Source organism: Gadus chalcogrammus, chromosome 8, assembly GCF_026213295.1.
Source record: "Gadus chalcogrammus isolate NIFS_2021 chromosome 8, NIFS_Gcha_1.0, whole genome shotgun sequence".
In the NCBI taxonomy this organism is placed as follows: domain Eukaryota; kingdom Metazoa; phylum Chordata; class Actinopteri; order Gadiformes; family Gadidae; genus Gadus; species Gadus chalcogrammus.
In genome coordinates, this window is record NC_079419.1 from 5,739,330 (window position 1) to 5,758,829 (window position 19,500).

At 48.9% G+C, this 19,500-nt stretch overlaps 2 protein-coding genes across 2 annotated transcripts; one reads left to right on the forward strand and one right to left on the reverse strand.

Moving 5' to 3' along the window:
* Positions 1–122: 122 nt before the first annotated feature.
* LOC130388238 (protein FAM131A-like) lies at positions 123–5,208 on the forward strand. The gene is made up of 5 exons (XM_056597650.1): positions 123–563; positions 2,524–2,632; positions 2,711–2,893; positions 3,480–3,623; positions 3,879–5,208. The coding sequence occupies exons 2-5, from the start codon at positions 2,542–2,544 to the stop codon at positions 4,436–4,438; spliced, it is 978 nt and encodes a 325-aa protein (XP_056453625.1). The 5' UTR covers positions 123–563; positions 2,524–2,541; the 3' UTR covers positions 4,439–5,208.
* Positions 5,209–9,795: 4,587 nt separating this feature from the next.
* On the reverse strand, positions 9,796–19,230 carry LOC130387211 (chloride channel protein 2-like). The gene is made up of 11 exons (XM_056596223.1): positions 19,220–19,230; positions 18,571–18,704; positions 17,571–17,771; positions 17,425–17,471; positions 16,589–16,700; positions 15,966–16,012; positions 13,285–13,353; positions 12,739–12,777; positions 12,324–12,428; positions 10,904–10,990; positions 9,796–10,362 (listed from the first exon to the last, which is right to left on the reverse strand). Exons 1-11 carry the CDS (start codon positions 19,228–19,230, stop codon positions 9,796–9,798), a joined length of 1,419 nt encoding a protein of 472 aa, XP_056452198.1.
* Positions 19,231–19,500: the final 270 nt, after the last annotated feature.

The following is a 19,500-nucleotide window of genomic DNA, read 5'->3' on the forward strand; positions in this document are numbered from 1 at the left end:
CTTTGCTGAATAATACATTGTCACACAACTGATCAAACACATTTAGGTTTGGTCTCACAACTCACTTTCCCTATCATTTGTCCCAGGGGATTTGATCGCCTTTTACCTAACTTACAATGTGACTTGCTTAATATTGGTTTGCGAAAATCAAGGCCTATATGTACCATTTTTAATGTCTTTATATTTTTTTTGTTAACTTCGTGCATAAATTCACTAACTACCGCCATGCAGTTCAGCAGTCCTGCTTTACAATCATTTAATTTATAAGAGGCTACACGCAGAGCAAATGACGCCGCCTTGCGTCGATGACGCGCGTCAACGGGAGACATTCGGGCATCACAGCACGTATAGCCTCGGCCATAACGCACCGAGCAACAAATGGTGCTCTGAGATCCGCGTTCTAACACAAAACACCTTGGGGAGAATGCGCTCGGATTTATTCTAGCAGACCACTGCAGCGGGACCGAAGCGCACGGGATGTGCGATTGCGTATGTGGATAGGATTTCTTACAAGAGCATTAACATGTGCGAAGCGCACCGTGCCGCCACCGTTTGACTAACAGGTAGGTGTGTGGATGTGTTGGGTTGCTTAACGCTATCGTCGAGCTCTCTGTAGTGCTGTTTGTTGGCTGTAAATGGCCAAAGATTGGCGCATGGGGTGGATAGTTCCGTGTCATTGGTCCTTCCAAATAACACGGCCTTCAGGATGGTTTAAGACGCGTTGTGTTTTGAGAGCCACTCACCCACCACGACGGAGCCGCCGTTTATTTACCCGCATAATACATCTAGGAGACCTTACGCATTGCAATTGCCTATTTATATCTTTTAAAGATCTGAAATTGATGGAAAAGTCGAGTCGCAGTGATGCTTGGCGGTGTGTTATTATTACACTTGTTGGTCATAGCGCCCAGGCGCATCACCTTTAAGATAAGGTTAACGATTCATGATGCTCTTTAGCTTTCACCACTCCCCGTTTAGGATATCGTGCTGTCGTCTTGTACAGTTGAACACCACGGTATCTCCGCCTCTGCTGTGGATTTACCACTGTCACCGTGGATGATGGTTGTCACAGAAGAACGAGTCCTCCTCGGTCACCAACCAACAGGATCAAACCCCCAGAGAGTTGAAGGGTGACGGTGGTTCATCATTGACTGTTGTCCTTTATCCTGTCAGCCCATGTGAGGGTGATTCATGCCGTATGACCGTTGGGTTCTTTTGAATATCATATACCCCGCCATATTCAATTATGATTGACACATGCACGTCCACGTATATCAAACCGCAAGCCACGAGCCGTGCTCGTTCAGACCGTGCGGTATGGATGTGACGTCCATGATTCAAGCGCGTTTACGTCATTCACGTGTTCAATATCCCGTATACCAGCAGTAAATAGACATTTAAACGTAGTTTAATAAAATAAAAACGTATCGTCTAACTATTACGCTGTGTGTGTGTGTGTGTGTGTGTGTGTGTGTGTGTGTGTATATGTGTGTGTGTGTGTGTGTGTGTGTGTGTGTGTGTGTGTGTATGGGTTTAGAATGATCATAATATGATTGTCATAATAATGCTAGGCCTATTTTGAATGTCAGAGAGTAAGGAAAAAGAAACACACCTTAATTTAACAAACCTCATATGGATTTAAAATATGCAACATATTTCCATGTGTATGAATTCCCCGCTTGATTCTCATGATAATCCATTAGCTCGGCCGCAGTAGTTAGCGAGAGGCATTACTCTAAATAGGGATCATGCCCGGGCTTGGGCATCACGCCGGGGGCAGCTAACTAGGGTTGGTCTCATCCTGCCATATGTTGGCCTGGTGGCGTCGACACCCTCAGCCTCTCTCACCCCTCCCGGTCTCCGCCGTCCTAACCGTTTTCCCCGGCTTAGCGGGGCTTTAGCGTCTGCGCGGTAAATGTAGGACATGGCAGTTAGCTCGTGTCTTAAACCAGTAAAGCTGCCACACTGTTGGGGTCGGCGGTGTCGGTCGCGGTGTCGGTCGTCGGTGTTACCTCACTGTCCCCGCGATGCGCTGGTCATCCAGGAGTAGGCAGAGAAGGCGCCACCGACAGGAGGAGGTGGGTCGGCATCAGGCGGGAACCCTTTTGGGGGGAGATGCCATTTGATAGAGATGGGACAGACAGGTAGACCACTGCCATGGACTGTGGTTCATTAACTATGTTGTTGTTGACACGCTGCAAGTTTTCTCAATGTTTGTTGGACATAGTTGGCTGGGTGTTGGAAGGACATGTTATTAGTTGGCTGGGTGTTGGAAGGAAATGTTGCTGGTAAGACATGTTATTGGTAGCACATGTTGTTGGTAGAACAACGTGTTTGAAGGACATTTTGATGGAACATATTGGCATTGCATGTTGTTGGAAGGACATGTTTGCGGGACATTTATGAAGCCGTCCGGATGTGGTTGGTAGGAAATGTTGTGGCTAGTATTATATTTGAATATGAATCAAGTATTCAAGAGCATAATAGTTACTTGTCCGTGTGTTTTTTGTTTTCTTCCTCCAGAGTTTAGAGGGGATTGAAATGATTCCAAAGTCAGGAAAGTCTCCAGCAGAATCCAGGAAAGCGGTCGGCATCCATGAGTTTGCCGCTCTGGCCCGGTCGTCTCTGAACGGTAAGTCACCTGCCCTCCGGACCACCTGTTAGGGTTATCATGTGTTCCTGTATCCTCACGTTCTGCTCCTCCTACCAGGCATCTCTCAGGCCATGAGGGACCATGTGACCAAGCCCACATCGCTGGCCCAGGGACGGGTGGCCCACCTCATCGAGTGGAAGGGCTGGCCGAGACCCTCGGACCCTCCCCCCTCCACCCTGTCCCACTTCAGCTCCTACTGTCATCTGAGCGAGGGGGAGAAGGAAGCCCGCTTTGCTGCAGGTGCGCAGTCTGTCACACGCACAGTGGGGGTTGGCTCTCTGCACCGTCTAATAATTGTGAAGATGTTGAGGTCCGGGGGCCTGCACCTCATTGTGTGTGTGTGTGTGTGTGTGTGTGTGTGTGTGTGTGTGTGTGTGTGTGTGTGTGTGTGTGTGTGTGTGTGTGTGTGTGTGTGTGTGTGTGTGTGTGTGTGTGTGTGTGTGTGTGTGTGTGTGTGTGTGTGTGTGAGTGATCATGCGCGTGCGTGAGTGTGTGCATTGAGCTTTCGCAAGAGTCAAGAGCAGCAGCAACAGCTGCTGCTCTTGACTCTTGACCCCCCCCTTAAAGAGTGATCCCCGTCATGTCCGTCAGCCAGCTCTGAGGCCGGCTCCTCCCGTCCTTCTGTCTCCACGGTGATCTCTCTCTCCTAAGCCTATTAGCAACACTATCCCCCCCCCCCCACCCCCTTTCCTGTCGTGTTTATTATGTTTGTTGTTGACTCGCTCCATCTGGCACATGGTGACTCTGGGTTCAGCTTAGCAGGACAGGTTGAGAATAGACCGCCGGTGACTAACCCCCCCCCCCCCCCCCCCCCACCCCACCCCAGGTGTAGCGGAGCAGTTTGCCATCGCCGAGGCCAAGTTGCGGGCCTGGGCGTCCGTGGACGACGACGAGGAAGAGGAGGACTTCAACGACGAGGACGCCCAGTACGATGAACCGGATCAGACGTTCCCCAGACAGGACACCTCAGGTATGCGTTTCCGTTCGATTTCGTCATCATCTTCATCGTCATCGTCATCGCCGTTGTCGTCGTCTGTGTGTGTGTGTGTGTGTGTGTGTGTGTGTGTGTGTGTGTGTGTGTGTGTGTGTGTGTGTGTGTGTGTGTGTGTGTGTGTGTGTGTGTGTGTGTGTGTGTGTGTGTGTGTGTGTGTTTGTCTCATCCATTTCTCCCTTCATTCATCCCTGCCCTCTCTACAGGGGCTCTGACCGTCTCCTCCTCCCTCAGACTTCGCCTCGTTCGGCCTGGATTCCGGAGTCCCACGACAGGCTGTGATTGACGGCGGCGAAGCCCCGCCCCCCTTTGCATGCGCCGGTTCGAGCCGCGACCCACCGCCGGCCGCCCCCAGTGACCCGTGTTCCGCCCTGACCCTCTCCCCTGCTCTGCCCGGCGACAGCACTAGGGGGGAGGAGGGGGAGGAGGGGGAGAAAGAGGAGATGCACGGCGGCCCTGTGAAGCAGAAGGAGGCGGCCCTTCAGCACGGCGACGCCTACCTGGCCCACAAGGAGGAGTGGCCTCGCAGGAGCAGCAGGTTTGACTCCTGCTACTCCACCTCCCACTCAGAGTCCCCAGGAGAAGAGGAGGAGGAGGAGGAGGAGGATGAAGAGGAGGAGGAGGAGGATGGAGGGGTGTTCCACGCGGTCAGGGTGTGGCGCTGCCACCCCAAAGGGTTCTTCTCTGACCGCGCCTCCTCGGGCGTGGCCTCCTTTGACGAGGAGCAGGAGGAGGTGGTGGAGGAGGTGGCCGAGATGGAGAGAAAGTGGAAGGAAAAGGAGCATTTGATGTGATGTCATTGGTCCCTTAATCGTCGTATAAGCTATTTTGCTGTTTACTTGTAAAAAAAATAAAATAAAAGAGGCTCCATCGCGTTGGGCCACTGTATCTTCCCCTCCCTCTCAAGGCTTGGTTATGGTTCTACGTCGACGCAGAGCAAGCGGGTTTATGGACCCCATTACGTCCTTGCGGAGCCTCCTTGCGTTCACCTCAAGCGCCTGACGTGCGCCTCCCAAAAACGTCAACCTTGTGTCGAGGCGACCCAGCGGCGAGGGCTGTGATTGGGCAGGCTCACTAAAACCCGACGCAGAACCAGCTCCGGTTCACGACTGCGTCGAAGCGTCTGCGTCGAAGCGTCTGCGTGGCCGTTGCGTCGAGGTGGAACCATAACTGCACCTTAACCCTTTGCCATGTCCCACTGATCTTAAATTTTAACCTCTCCCCCTCCCCCCACCCCTCTGGTGCCCTTGTTGGGTCATTGGTCATTGGGTCTCTCACCCCCTTAGTTGATTGCACCATATATATATGTATCTATATATATATGAATTTATATATATGTATGTATATATGTGTGTGTGTATGTATATGTTGGTGAGTGGAACCAGGATGTAAAACTGTCATTCATACTCTGGGTTTTGTACATTTTTGTGAAGAGTTTGTGTGTTGCTATTGCATTGTTTTTTTATGGAACTTTTGTAGTGTGCAGGGGTTACACACGATGCGTACGTATTGCTATGTGCAATGAAAAATAATCTTATATGAAAAAATAAAAAATAAAGTACATGAAGGATGGTGCTGTCTCTTTTTTTTTCTTATTGATGAATTCATTTTATGAATTAGTTTTATTTATGTTTCCTACATATTGAAGTTACAATATTTTACACTTGTTCCCCTATAAAAGTTGTCTGAGGATTTTATGTATTTTTTATACTCCTGCCAAACGTCTCTGCCGCTGAGCTTGGGTAGTTACCGGGATTAAGCGGTTCAATCAGGTTCCTCTTTGTACCGATGTCGGGTAGGAGCCGTTCCATATCGATTCACGAGGGCGGCATCATCTCAGGCATTCATGAGAGCAATCCAGATCCTTTTCCTTGCAGCGTAATGGTTTCTTTCTTCAGCGGTGTACAGTATATATACATGTACTGTATGGGGTTAGGCCTAACCATAACCCTATGTATATATACTGGATTAGGTTTAGAGTTATGTGCTTGATGTACACATTCATTCATGACCTTGCACCACCACCAATCAAGCAATGTCTGTGTCATTCTGCAGGGACAATGTAAGGGTATCGAGGGCTGCAACGAGAGGTGATTGTAGCACCAAGTTTAAGAAGAACACAATCAGCATTATCACTCCAAGCAACTGGAAAATGAAACTCAATCCCGCTCCATATTAGACACTGTGAAAGTCTTACGTTTTAAAAAGTCTGAAGTCATGGCTAAAAGAGAATCAATCATGCGATCATTTTATATAGAACATCAAATGTTTTATGTATTTTGTATGATTTTGACCCTGTAATGTTGTTGATGCTGTTGTTTTGTATTTAGTATTGTCCGTAATGCTTAGTATGTTTTTGATTGTCCTGAACTCCCTGCCCAGGGACCACAGATGCATATTAGCTATTCAGCTAACTCTGGTATAAAACCTGTTCTGTGCATGGTCCCTGTCAACTAAACCAATAATGGATATGTGTATAAACCCCGTTTATACACATATCCTGTACACATATACTGGGGTTTCTAAATTACACAATTCATAAGAATGAAAAGGTCGGGATCACCCAATAAGATAATTTATTCTATTCTAATTAGGGAAATACAATAAGTGAAAAAGGGGCACAGGAAGTGAGCTATGCATTTTCAAATGGCAAAAACTGCCTGCCACTAATTGCAGCCCATTTCTCAATCATAAAAATCAACAAAACAATAACAATACATATCTATGAAATAAAATGCATGGAGTGGAATCAGTAATGTGTGAATCCATATGATTGTTTTGCCATGCACGTCAACCTGGGTACTCAGAAAGGAGCCACCTCCAGCCTTCTAGTTATGCAGGAGGCATATTCTTCACTGTAGATGGGGCTCAGATGAATCTATTGATCTGTGTGTGTTCATGGTGCGCCTTGTTTTGACTTGTTTACATAGGGTACATTACCCTCAGGTGTCCTGTCCTTGGTGGATCTGAATGCTAATGTTCCCCTGCCCTCTACCCATCCCCACATGCTATACCAATCAGCCCCAGGCTAGTGTAGCAATAGCAAGAAGTAGGTAGCACCCATAGTCACATACCATTTCACACCCAGGGGAAATGTAGGATTTCCAATTATCCAAACCAATGTTTCTTTGGAAGAGGGATTAAAATAGATCACCTCTTTTTTTCTATTTTCTCGTTGATCTGACACTTTCATCCAAAGAGCCTTAAAGTAATTTCAGATGACTTGTATTAAGAAGCAGTGTGAGATTAGGGCATCTAGCTTGAGGAAATCAACAGGTAGCTTGTGGATATTAGGGTGTACAAGGGTTAGGGCATCAAGGATTAATTATTAAACCCGTGAATGGTCCAGGGAATCAAACAAAGGTCTCTGGGTTCAGCTGCTCCATGATGACCTCCGACCAGGAAGAGACAGACCATTTCAAATCTGAGGTTGAACAACAAATGGCTCAGTAGCTACCAGCGACCCTGGGAGAGCGCGGTGGCGTCATGACAACGTAGGGCAGTGGGGACAGTGGCCTTGTGGTGACAGACTATTAAAGAGGTGAGTGCAGAGGCTCAAACTCATCACTAGAAGCTAAGCGCCTGACACACCTGCTCATGCCTGCTCACTCTCCTGTCAGTGGATCCAAGCCCTGGGATACAGAAAGTGTTGAGAAGTGGCATCAATCCGGTCCACTTTGAAGGAGGAGGCTCCAGATTGGCCTTGCAGTGTGACGCATAGCCATCTTTTTTGTTAAGTGTGCCACCGAAGGTTTGTCTATTAATGGGAAACACTGGGGAAGGACAGCCCCATTAGAAAGCAAAATGGAAAAAAAATTGTGCAAAAGCCAGCCTGGTCTCTGGCGCTGCAGCTTGATATAACACCACAGCTGGAGAACTATAAAAGCAGCCCAAGCGATTGCTATGGTATTGTGCTACTGTACGCCTAATACACTTGTTAATTTATTTATCGAACTAAAGTTGGAGGGAAGGAGGCATGAATTATTCAGGAGCCATCGTGCAAACTCCTCTTCCCTGTGTCATGGTTGAGGTCAAAGGGTTTAGTTTAGTTCTCCCTGCGGACCCTCACTTTACATGCACCAAGTGTGAAACACATAGGAGACATGCCCGTAGCTAGCTATGAGTTCACAGAGGAGCTAAAAATAAAATTAGAAATTTAGTACAACTGAATACAAAATCAGAGGCTGAGATCTTCTCCGAGATGAGAAAATTCTGAATTCAAGTGAGACTTGGTACTTTGTGTCAGCTGTGTGTGAAATCTGTACACCCCCCCCCGCCCCCCAAACAAATCTGAACCCCCGCAACGACCCCCCCCCCCCCCTGCTGAAACCTGGACCTACAGCTGAAGGCCCGGGCATCAAATGTCAATCAATCAATCAATCAACTGTGTCAGATATCAAAGAACATAAACCAGTCGATTCAGCGTTACTCTCAAATATCTTAAATTTATTTCTTTACTGATGTAAAAAAAAAAAAATCGGTGTCGTCTGAAAAATAACAATGGCTGTTGATTTCAAATGCATAATTCCCCCTGTATGTACAGTAAAATGTACGTCGACTTCCACACAGGATGTTTCTATGTACAAAGCATATACAGGCCAGGGCCATATAAAGGGAGATACTATCCTTATTGCTGAACTAGAGGCGCTGCGAATGAGCTTATACACTTTCTACATTAAACTCTTATCTTATATGGCAAGCAATTTTTCACATTCAGTATGCATACAAAAGACAGCAATAGATTATTGCACAAATGTTAACACATACTAAGGAGAAGCCTCGGTGGGTATGAGTCGGTGACATCACGTCGAATTCATCGGTGACAGAGAAAGTTTACGACTATTTCAGGTCGTACGGAGTTTTCAACAAGAATTCACACGCGGGCACACATCTACACACACACACACACACACACACACACACACACACACACACACACACACACACACACACACACACACACACACACACACACACACACACACACACACACACACACGGCTCTAAAACAGGTTTAAGACTTGTACTTCGGGTATCACTGTGCTTGGAGTTCAACTTCTAATCAATGCTTTGGCCTGTGTTTTGTCGTTGTGCGATGTGTTCGAGAAACGCTACGATTTTTCATTTTAGGATGGTAATATTTACAAACCAAAAGTTCTGTTTCTGTGTTCTTGGGTGTAAAAATTGTTTGTTTGCGTATATATGTGTGGCCTTTTCTACACAACAGTCAGTTAAATATATATTTCTTCCAATCCTGCTGTCCCTTCATCATGCTAGAAATAAGTTAAATACGGTCAAGTCAAGTCACACAATAGATAACATAGAGGCATTTCATTACATTCAAATTAGGCTGTTTGTGTAAATGTTTAAAAAACCTCAACAAGACAAACGATAAACACTTCTGTCCTTATCAAATCAGATCCTATGAGGCCAAAGAGGGCTCTGTGTGCAGTATGCTCTATTCATGGTACTTACAATGTGCTTGGAGTCACTTAGTGATAACACTTAGCTTGGCAAACAGGTTGGCCCACACCTTTCAAAGTGTGGTTAGGTAGTCGGTTTAAGTGTGAAAATTGTGCGTTCGAGAAGTCATGTCACCTTGTTCAATCTCGTACTAAATTTCGTTTTCTGTCCTTTTAATTTCGTTCTGTGAATCCTCTTTCTGATGTGTCGGGGGTCATTTCATTTCTCTCCTGGGTCCGTCTGCGGGAAGAGGACTCTACTTTGGCATGGAGAGGCAAATGAAGGGATTAGAATCCGGACCCAATTCAATCATGGACCAAGTTCCATAATTCATTCATACGCACACTCACACACACACACACACACACACACACACAATTAAAATCCTATTGACGCTTTCACAATATCAAACCATATACATTTTTGACACGTAATTGCTTTCTTCTTTCTCTCTATCTCGTCCTCGCTCACGCACGTACACACCCACCCACCCACCCACCCACCCACCCACACACACACACACACACACACGCACACACACACACACACACACACACACACACACACACACACAGCCCTACTAAATGCAATAATACAGAAATAGATATCTAGGCTGGACTTGGAGGTGACCTCTACGACCGTAGACACCGCGGTGTGGGACCCCTGAACTATCCACTGCCCCCCGGTATCACTCGGTCTGATCTGCAGCTGGGGGGGAGGAGGGGGAGGCGGAGGGGGAGGGGGAGGAGTCATGACCGTCAGACTCTGACGAAATCTCAATCCGGTCCAGGTTTGGGGGAGGGGAGGGGCTCAGCTCATCTGTCGGTGTCTCTAACTGGTCCGGCTCGGGAGTGTCACTCGGCGGCTCATAGTCACAGCCCAGCTCCGACTCCTCGGTGTGGGAGGGGCTGCACTCGAAGGTGAACTCCGATTGGTCCTCGGTGAAGGAGGGGCTCTCCTGGAGCACCAGCTCTGACGGGGGGGTGATGACGTCGCCCAGGCTGCTCTCAAACTGAATATTCGATTGGTCGGAGAAGTCGACCGGGATCTCCTCGTACGGGAGATCCAATTGGTCCTCGGCCTCGGGGGGTGTTGGTTCCCGTGGCAACGAGTGGCCTCTGTGGCGGACCCACAGCTTGTGGAGATCTGTAATATCAGATACATTTGTGCTGTTGCCACTGTCGCGGAAACTGGCCAGTGGGGGGCGCACTTTCACTCCGGTCACCGTCACAGATCCCTCTATGGCCTTACGCAGCTAGAGTCAGAGAGAGAAGAGAGAGAGAGAGAGAGAGAGAGAGAGAGAGAGAGAGAGAGAGAGAGAGAGAGTGAGAGAGAGAGAGAGAGAGAGAGAGAGAGAGAGAGAGAGAGAGAGAGAGAGAGAGCGAGAGCGAGAGAGATTGAAAGACAGTGAAAGATGGACAGCGAAAGAGAGAGAAAAACAGAAGAGAGAGAGAGAGACAGAAAAGAGCATTAGCATAACAGGTGAGCACAGATTACCTTTTGCACGAGGAATGCACACACAAAGCGTTCTTTAGTGGCTCTTGAATGTCCCGGCCGGGTCCCTACCGCCACCAGCATAATGAGCATCTAGCATTCAGAAAAACAGACTACCTTCTGGAAATAAGAATCCAAGCTCCAAAACGCACTCAGGCTACTTATGTTAATAGGAACCAACAGCCAAGGGGAACCAGGCCTGCTCATGTTGATAGGAATACAAGGTCACCACGGCGTGTACCACTTTGCCGGTGACAAAACCGAAAGAGGATTCTCTGCGTTTACGTCTGTTGTGCACAAACCTCTTTAAGGGAGACCACTCCGACGAGACGGCCGATGCTGGTGACGTACGCGTGATCCAGGCCCAGCAGAGAGAAGATGGTGTGGGTCTACCAGGGAGAGAGAGAGAGAGAGAGAGACGTAGTGAGAGAGAGACATAAACAGACAGAGGCCGAGAGAGAGAGACAGACAAAGACCGAGAGAGAAAAGATGGTGGGAGTCTACCAGGGAGAGAGAGAGAGAGGGAGAGAGAGAGAGACATAAACAGACAGAGACCGAGAGAGAGAGAGACAGACAAAGACCGAGAGAGAAGATGGTGGGAGTCTACCAGGGAGAGAGAGAGAGGGAGAGAGAGAGAGACAGAGTGAGAGAGAGACATACACTGACAGAGACCGACAGAGAGCTACAGTCAGAGACTGAGAGTGAGAGAGAGACAGATTGACAGACAGACAGAGAGAAATACAGAGAGAGAGTGAGTCAGAGAGGAACAGACAAAAACAGAGAAAAGGAGGGAATGGAGTCATGAGGGTGATTATATATAGCACACATATATTTATAAAATAAACCCGGAGGGGTTTATTGAAACTCATCGGACAGACATTCTGGCTGCAAGGCCTAACCACAGTAGGCTTTGCAGAAATCGAGCAATCGGTACATTGCTCGATTTGTTTGCATTAAAGGATTCCCTTTCTAGGTTGAACCAGGCCATCGCATATTGATAACCTCCGGTTCCCCGATCGCATGCTGATTGAGTGTCAATGCGTCTGATGTGTCCTCCGCTTATTGAAACGGAACTGAAGGGATGTTTAATGGGCTGAACTGCCTGAGCATCAACACAACTCGAAGGCATTCAAAGGGCGGGGTCGTGGGGTTCGCCTCTGCTTCCAGCTCTGGCCTGCCTTGTATCGTGAGTTCAGATGGAACCTGATGGAGACACAAGTCATCATTGTCTCTAGGATTCATGAAGCCGCCGCCGCCGAACCACCCAGGCCTAACCTCGCTGTCTGTCTGCTGTTTATCGGGGGTGGGGCCGGCCATCTGGGAGTTGTGGAGAGCAACAGAACGGCTGGTGGTACCAGGCCGGCCTGTTCGGCAGCAATTTGCATTGAAGTGAATTGATGAATTCATTAATGAACAATTTGGTATGCGCGTGTTGGTGTACACGTGCGTGTGAGTATGTGTCTTTGTGTGCGTGCGTGTGTGTGTGCATGCATTTGTGAGTGGATGCATGTACTGTATGTGAAGACGTTGACAACCTGACTGCCCCACAGGCCTGCTTTTAAGTCCCGGTCTGTCCTTGGTCTATATTTGGTGTGTGTGTGTGTGTGTGTATGTGTATGTGTATGTGTATGTGTCTGTGTCTGTGTCTGTGTCTGTGTGTGTGTGTGTGTGTGTGTGTGTGTGTGCGCGCGCGCGTGCGTGTGTGTGTGTGGTTAGCTCCACCTTATGCAAAGATGTCCTCTCCACCAGCTGGAAGGGGGCGGGGTCTATCTTGCAGTTCTTGAAGTCCACGGGATCGTCCAGCTGTTGCTCCTCCCACTCTGAGATCTGGGGGGGGAGTGGGCGGGGCATGCAGCGATGTCATTCAGCCAGTAGCGAGAGCAACAGGTTACAGAATAGAATACAGAATACACAAAAGTAAATATAAATATATATGAAAACCTATAAATATACACAATTAAACCTGAAAGGTAATGTTATGGTTTTGTTTTTTCATTATGTATTCCGGAAGCCATTTCTTAAATTTTACTTTTCCCTTTTGTACTTTCGACTCTATTTCTACTGTGACTGAATAGCCTCCACATCGAGGAGTAGGTGGGGCGGTGAGTGTTGTGGATGAGGGGGTGAATGCGCTCACCTCCGTGGTGCTCATGTCGTCGTCCACCTCTGTGGCGTCCTGCGGGCGAGGGAAAGGCGTGGTAAAGACACAGCTCTGTCCACACTGCTGTATAACTGAATGAGTTAACCCGGGAGCTGTTTAAAAATAAGTTATCCCACAATCCCTCCGGACAAACGTTCCGCTTATTTCAAGGAATTGATTACTATCTGCCTTAATTGCTCCCCAAAAAGAGCTCATAATTGCACAAGATAAAGGGTTTAAATGTGAAGTGCCCAAATGAAGAAGACAGCTCCCACAAACCGAGCAGCCCCTCCTTTAACTCTCTCTCTCTCTCTCTCTCTCTCTCTCTCTCTCTCTCTCTCTCTCTCTCTCTCTCTCTCTCTCTCTCTCTCTCTCTCTCTCTCTCTCTCTCTCTCAATCTCCCCCTTGTTCGCTAGTGCCGGTGAGCCGTCGCCACAAAGACTTTTGGTCCAGCACACACTACTCTTCTAAGCGCTTGTTGCAAGGCAACGGTTACCACGGCAACAGTCTCCAAGGGGGGGGCGGGGGAGTGGACCATCTTACCGCCATGGAGATCCTCACTCGTTTGAGCTTGGGCTTCCTGCCGGTGGGCGGGGTTGGCCCGGCCAAACCCTCCAAGTGGTCAGGGTCGGGGGGGGACACAAGGACACACAACGCACAGCGTAAGTACACAGCGCAAAGGGTCTGCACACAACGCACAGAGTTAGCACACAACGCACAGAGTTAGCCCACAACGCACAGAGTTAGCCCCCAACGCACAGTGTTACCCCACAACGCACAGAGTTAGCCCCCAACGCACAGTTAGCCCACAACGCACAGAGTTAGCCCCCAACACACAGAGTTAGCCCACAACGCACAGAGTTAGCCCACAACGCACAGAGTTAGCCCACAACGCACAGAGTTAGCCCCCAATGCACAGAGTTAGCGTATGAGATCCACTGTTTGTAGCCCAGTGTGGCGATGTGGTGCCTATAGTTGGACCTTTGTGCGTGTGCAACACACAATGTGGTGCGGCAGCAAGGTTGTAATTACTGGGCAGGGAACAGGATGGATGAAGAAGGTGCCGACAAGGAAAAGACAAAGGAAAAACTGTCTGACAGCACTGATTATGCAGTGTTGACTCAACACCGCTTTGTTTTTTTTTGTGCGAGAGAGAGAGCGAGAGAGAGCGAGAGAGCGAGAGAGAGAGAGAGAGAGAGAGAGAGAGAGAGAGAGAGAGAGAGAGAGAGAGAGAGACAGAGAGAGAGCAAGAGAGACAATGACTCATCAAAGTGACGATGGATAACAGGCAGGTCGTTTGGCTCCTGTTCTGGAAAATATCAAATGGTTTCCCCACTGAAATCAGCGTTGAAGCCCAGTAAAACATATTTTATTGATCGTAATATTAATATAATTCCTTCCGTCAATATCATCTCTAAAGTATTTGGGCCCAGAGTTTGAAGGTACTCTGTGTTAGAATCAGAAACTCCTTGTCAAGCTTGAACCCATTGGCCTTAAGTGAACTGCAACCTTCTTGAGATCACACACTGAGAGCGCTCTTAATGTGAAATGTAAATTGGGCCTATTTCTCGGCAGCTGAATACATAATTATACAAACTGGCGTTCAGCTAGCTCTACTTTAGGGCACTCGGTTGCAAGCATGGACTTCCCCTCCTTCCTTGTTCCAGTAACAGCTCCCCCGGTTTGAATAAAACAGATACCAGCCCACGGGCTGTTCTAGGCAGCGGAGAGAGTCGGGAAGGTCTGATTGCTTATGTTAAACTGCAACCTGTTCATATATTGGCTGTTTAAATGGATTTATGGATGAAGAATCCCTCCTGCAGACGTATTTGTGTTCAAACATATTCATGGATGAACCAATTGAAAAGAATCTGAGATAGCGAGAACGAGAAAAAAAAAAAAAAAAAAGTAATATATATATATATATATATATATATATATATATATCAGTGGCGGCTGGTGGTTTTTAAAGTGAGGGAGGAAGGACTGCGCGCTTGGTTGCCATTGGCCTGCTTGTAATGTGGTATCACTGTAATTTGAATGCTGGTGGGCAGCATGTCTTTGAAATGGACTGTAAGGGCAGAAGGAAAGGATGCAAAGCCCATTACTCAAATCAGGCCTACTCTTGATTTGTAAAAGTAAATTAAAAAATCTGGGCCTATTTTTGACCTCAACGACTGGAGTTATTGGTTGTTATTTAGCTATGTTTATTTTCAGTTACAATTGTTTTAAGAAAAGACTCAAGATCAAAAGTGATGCCAATTAAAATGCATATATTTGCCATAGCAAGGAAAGCCGGATAGCAGCACCAACGTGATCTTGACGCACGTCGTGGCGGTTGGTTGCCCCATCAAGATTTTTTCACATCAGTGAAACCATGAACAGCCCACAGGGCCAGCAATACAGTCGATTGATAGTAATGATACCAGTAAGCCATGAGTACCTAGCAAACCATGTAGCACTCACAACACTGATGTTGCCATTACTTTTGGTGATATCGACTTTGGGAAGTGGTCTACCTTTTTCTTTGGTGGCTAACTTAGCACTGTAACTCAATGAATGGAATGCTTTGTGTAATAAAACATGAACAATGCCCATTTCTTAGGTTTGTATCTTTGATATATGTATATATATTTATATTATATATATATAATATATAATATTATATTTTATATTATATTTTATTCTTAATATTTGTGTATGTATATCTGGAGTTCATGACAAAAATAATTTCCCCCTGGGATTATTAAAGCATTAATCAATCAATCAATCAATATTCAAAGGCATTAAAGTAGTCATATTTAAGGGCATTCATTCATTACAGTAGTCTGGGCAATCTACATTTTTTATTCTCAACACTGTTAAGGGAATCTCCCTCCCTCTCCTCAATGGAGAAGCCGCCAATGAATATATTCTCTTCCTCGTTCTCGCTCTATCTCGTCTTCTACTGGGGTCCTGAGATTATAAATTCACACATTGATCAGAAGGTAAATGAGTTCTCCTCTGAAAAGCTAAGCAACATTCCGCCTGTTTAAGGGTTTAGACAAAAGCCAAGTTAATAGCAAAAGGCAGCAATGAGTGAATACAGAGAACAGAGACCACGTTTCGCTTTGCCGCCCTCATCCAGTTACGTGAGTCTGGGTGGACATTATGCGAGTCCACCCAGATCTTAGGAGACAGTACATTACACCGTCCAGTGCTCCCTGCCTCTCTGTTCAGCTCACCTCGAGAGACTCCTTCCCATGGTCAGTGCAGGAGATGGTCTGAGAACCTGGTCAACACACACAGAAACACAACAGAAAGTCAACCTCATTACACCTCATGTACGGCCTGCATTTCTACTGTTCTCGCATCTTCGTTGATATTTGTTCTGCTCAACTTGTATCGTAAAGTGTTGTCAGGATTCTAAAGGTGCCATGTCGTTAGCCTCATAGCATAATTCCCTAAGTCACATTTTGGCCAAATTGTAATATCTAGCTCTACTCTCCTAATGTTGCTGATTCACTCTGCCTCATTGGCTATATCCTAAGCCAATCAGAGGGCTTTTTACATTCCACCATCAATATCCATCTGACTTAAGCATTTTTTACGCTAAAGACAAGATGAATCTTAAAATATGCCATAGGCAATAATGCTATGAGACTAACGATATGTTATAGTTTAAACTATTATAGTTTAAACTATTATTATCATTCAATATGTTGTGGCTGCTTTCTTGTCAAGGGCAACACAAAAACAATCTTTGCAGTCGTTGTGTTTGTCCCCTGTGCATCCATGCGTCTGGTGCCAACGCATGGGTGAGTGTGATTGATTGTGCTGCGCGTGTGTGTGACATATGTGTACGTACTATTGGGCGTCTCTGTTTCGCTGATGGCTGACATAGCCTTCATGGCCGACTTCAGAGGCAGCTGAGCGCCGCTGGCCGCGGGGCTGAAGGAGGTGGACTCCTCTGTGGAGATCTACACGGGAAAGAGGTTAACAGAGGAGGCCGGACGCACACGCAACTCGCATGCACGGACACGCATGCACTTATGTACACGCACGCACGCACGCACGCACGCACGCACGCACGCACGCACGCACGCACGCACGCACGCGCACGCACGCACGCACGCACGCACGCACGCACGCACGCACGCACGCACGCACGCACGCACACACACACACACACACACACGCACGCGCATGTATGCACTCAAGCACGCACACACAAAGGCATACAACCCACACACACACAAACCATACTTAGACACACACAAACACACACACACACACCCACACACACACACAAACAGCATGCAAACCGATAAAATTAAGAAAGTACAACAAACACTTGCACATGCACATACACGATGGCACAGGTAAAGGCACAGACGACAGAGAGACAGAGGACAGACGTGTCAATGTCAACGTCAACAAAGGACAAATGAAAAAAATAAATAAAATTGACGAAAAAAAGACCAAATCACACCGTGAGAGCTCACTCACCATGACGCCTTCCCAGAACCCCCCTCTGTGCCGTTACCTACTGCGGCCGCATGCTTGGCGCTGCGCATGCCCGGTCGTTGGCCAACCGGTAGCAGCCGGTCCCGACTCCCCCTGCCAGCCCCCCCAGTCACCCTCCGCGGCCCACCCTCCCCTCCCCCCCCCCGCCCCCCCGTAGGACCCCTACACCTCTCACACCTGTTGGGCTCTCACCAGGAAACGGACCCCTTGGCAGGCGTTGGCGTCGGTGGGCGCGATGAGCGTGCCGCTGCTGCTGCTGGTGATGGCGGCGGTGGTGGTGGTGGTGGCGGCGGCGGCGGCGGCGGCGGGGGCGGCGGCCGCGTTGGTGATGCGGGCGTGGGGGTCGATGCACGGGGAGCCGGGGGTGCTGTCGGAGCCCAGGCTGGACAGGTGGTGGTGGTGCTGGGTGCCGTTGTCCTGGGCCAGCTGGCTGAGGTGGTCCAGGCGGCGCTGGCGGCCCAGCTGGATGGAGAGCAGCGACTGCAGCTGGATGCGCTCGATGGAGCCCAGCAGGATCATGGACTCTGGGGGAGGAGGAGGAGGAGGAGGAGGAGGAGGAGGAGGAGGAGGAGGAGGAGGAGGGGGAGGAGGAGGAGGAGGTGAGGTGGAGGAGGAGGAGGGGGTGGAGGAGGAGGAGGAGGAGGAGGAGGGGGAGGGGGTGGAGGAGGAGGAGGAGGAGGAGGAGGAGGAGGAGGAGGAGGAGGAGGAGGTGGAGGAGGAGGAGGAGGAGGAGGAGGAGGGGGTGAGGAGGAGGAGGGGGTGGAGGAGGAGGAGGAGGAGGAGGAGGAGGGGTTGGAGGAGGAGGAGGAGGAGGATGAGGAGGAGGTGAGGAGGAGCAGGAGGAGGGGGAGGAGGAGGAGGAGGAGGAGGAGGAGGAGGAGGAGGAGGTGGAGGAGGAGGAGGAGGAGGAGAAGGGTGTGTAGGAGGCAGTCATGGAGGAAAAAGAAGAGGAGATGGAAGAGGAGGAGTAGAAGGAGGAGGAGGAGGGGAAGGAGGAGGAGAAGGTGGAAGAGGAGGAGTAGAAGGAGGAGGAGGCAGAGAAAGGAGGAGGAGAAGGAAGAGGAAGAGGAGGAGATGGAGGGGGGGATGGAGGAGGACAAGGAGGAAGAGGCAGAGGAGGAGGAGGTCATGGAGAAGGAGGAGGAGTAAACAAATGATTGGTTTCATCACAAAATTGTAATGATTATAATCACAATTAACCCAATCAACCTTTCATTAAAGCCCAGCCAGAGACACCGACCCCACCCCGACACAAAACAACCCCACCCAGACACACCCACCACCCCACCCAGACACACCCACCCCACCCCGACGCGGTGTTACCTTGCGACTCCACCAGCGCCAGCGTCTTGAGCTGGCTGGTCTGCACCACCTCCTGCAGGCCCCGGTAGGAGGAGGAGAGGGTGATGTAGCGCACCTCCCGCACCATGATGTCCTCCACCCGGATGTTGTACTTCCTGTGTCCGCCGCAGCGCAGGGGAGGGAAGGGGGGAGGGAGGGAGGGAGGGAGGGAGGGAGGGAGGGAGGGGGGTGATAACAGGAAGACGTGTGAAGGAGGAGAAAAGAGGGGGAAGGAAGATTAGAGGATAAGTGCATAGAGGGATGGAACAGGTGTAGGGGGAGGGGGGAGAAGGGTGGTGGTGGTGGTGGGGGTGGTGGTGATGGTGGGATTGGTAGTGGTGGGGGTGGGGGAGTGTGGCCACAAGAGCATGGAGGGTAATGAACAAACCCGGGAAGGAAGGATTGCTACGATAACAAAAACAGGCAAGCAAAGGAGGGGGGGAGGGGGAGGGGGAGGGGGAGGGGGAGGGGGGAGGGGGAGGGGGGGGTGCAGATGGAAAGCACACGTCCGTGCGTGAAGGGGAAACGGAAAAACACACACACGAGCGAGGAGAACAGAGGCAGAGCAGAGTGGATAAGCAAAACAAATGTTGGAGTCATCCGTCCGGTATTCCCGACACAAGCAGCGTACATTCCGGCCATCCGTCGTCCCGTTGACCTTTTGACCTACAAGGCATTTCCATCCATCCAATCCTCTGCTCATCCATGTCGATAGGATGAACAAACATTGAATCTCTAAAAGATTCAATGTATAGGATGAACAAACATTGAATCTCTCTCTGTCTCGGTCTCTCTCTCACACTGTATGTCTCTCTCAGTCTTTCCCCATCTCTCTCTCGCACTCTCACATGATGACGGCTGATGAACACTGTAACATGTCTCTCTCGCTCTCTCTTTTGCTCTCTCTCTCTC

Excerpts from the sequence above, each read along its gene's own strand:
- LOC130387211 (XM_056596223.1), bottom strand. Across the intron at positions 17,472-17,570 it reads CCCCCACGCCCGCATCACCA|ACGCCAACGCCTGCCAAGGG; the intron begins ACGCGGCCGCCG and ends TCGCGCCCACCG. Across the intron at positions 12,778-13,284 it reads GAGTGAGGATCTCCATGGCG|GACGCCACAGAGGTGGACGA; the intron begins GTAAGATGGTCC and ends CCTCGCCCGCAG.
- LOC130388238 (XM_056597650.1), top strand. The coding sequence starts at position 2,542 with ATGATTCCAAAGTCAGGAAAGTCTCCAGCAGAATCCAGGAAAGCGGTC. Across the intron at positions 2,894-3,479 it reads GGAAGCCCGCTTTGCTGCAG|GTGTAGCGGAGCAGTTTGCC; the intron begins GTGCGCAGTCTG and ends ACCCCACCCCAG. Across the intron at positions 3,624-3,878 it reads CCCCAGACAGGACACCTCAG|ACTTCGCCTCGTTCGGCCTG; the intron begins GTATGCGTTTCC and ends CTCCTCCCTCAG.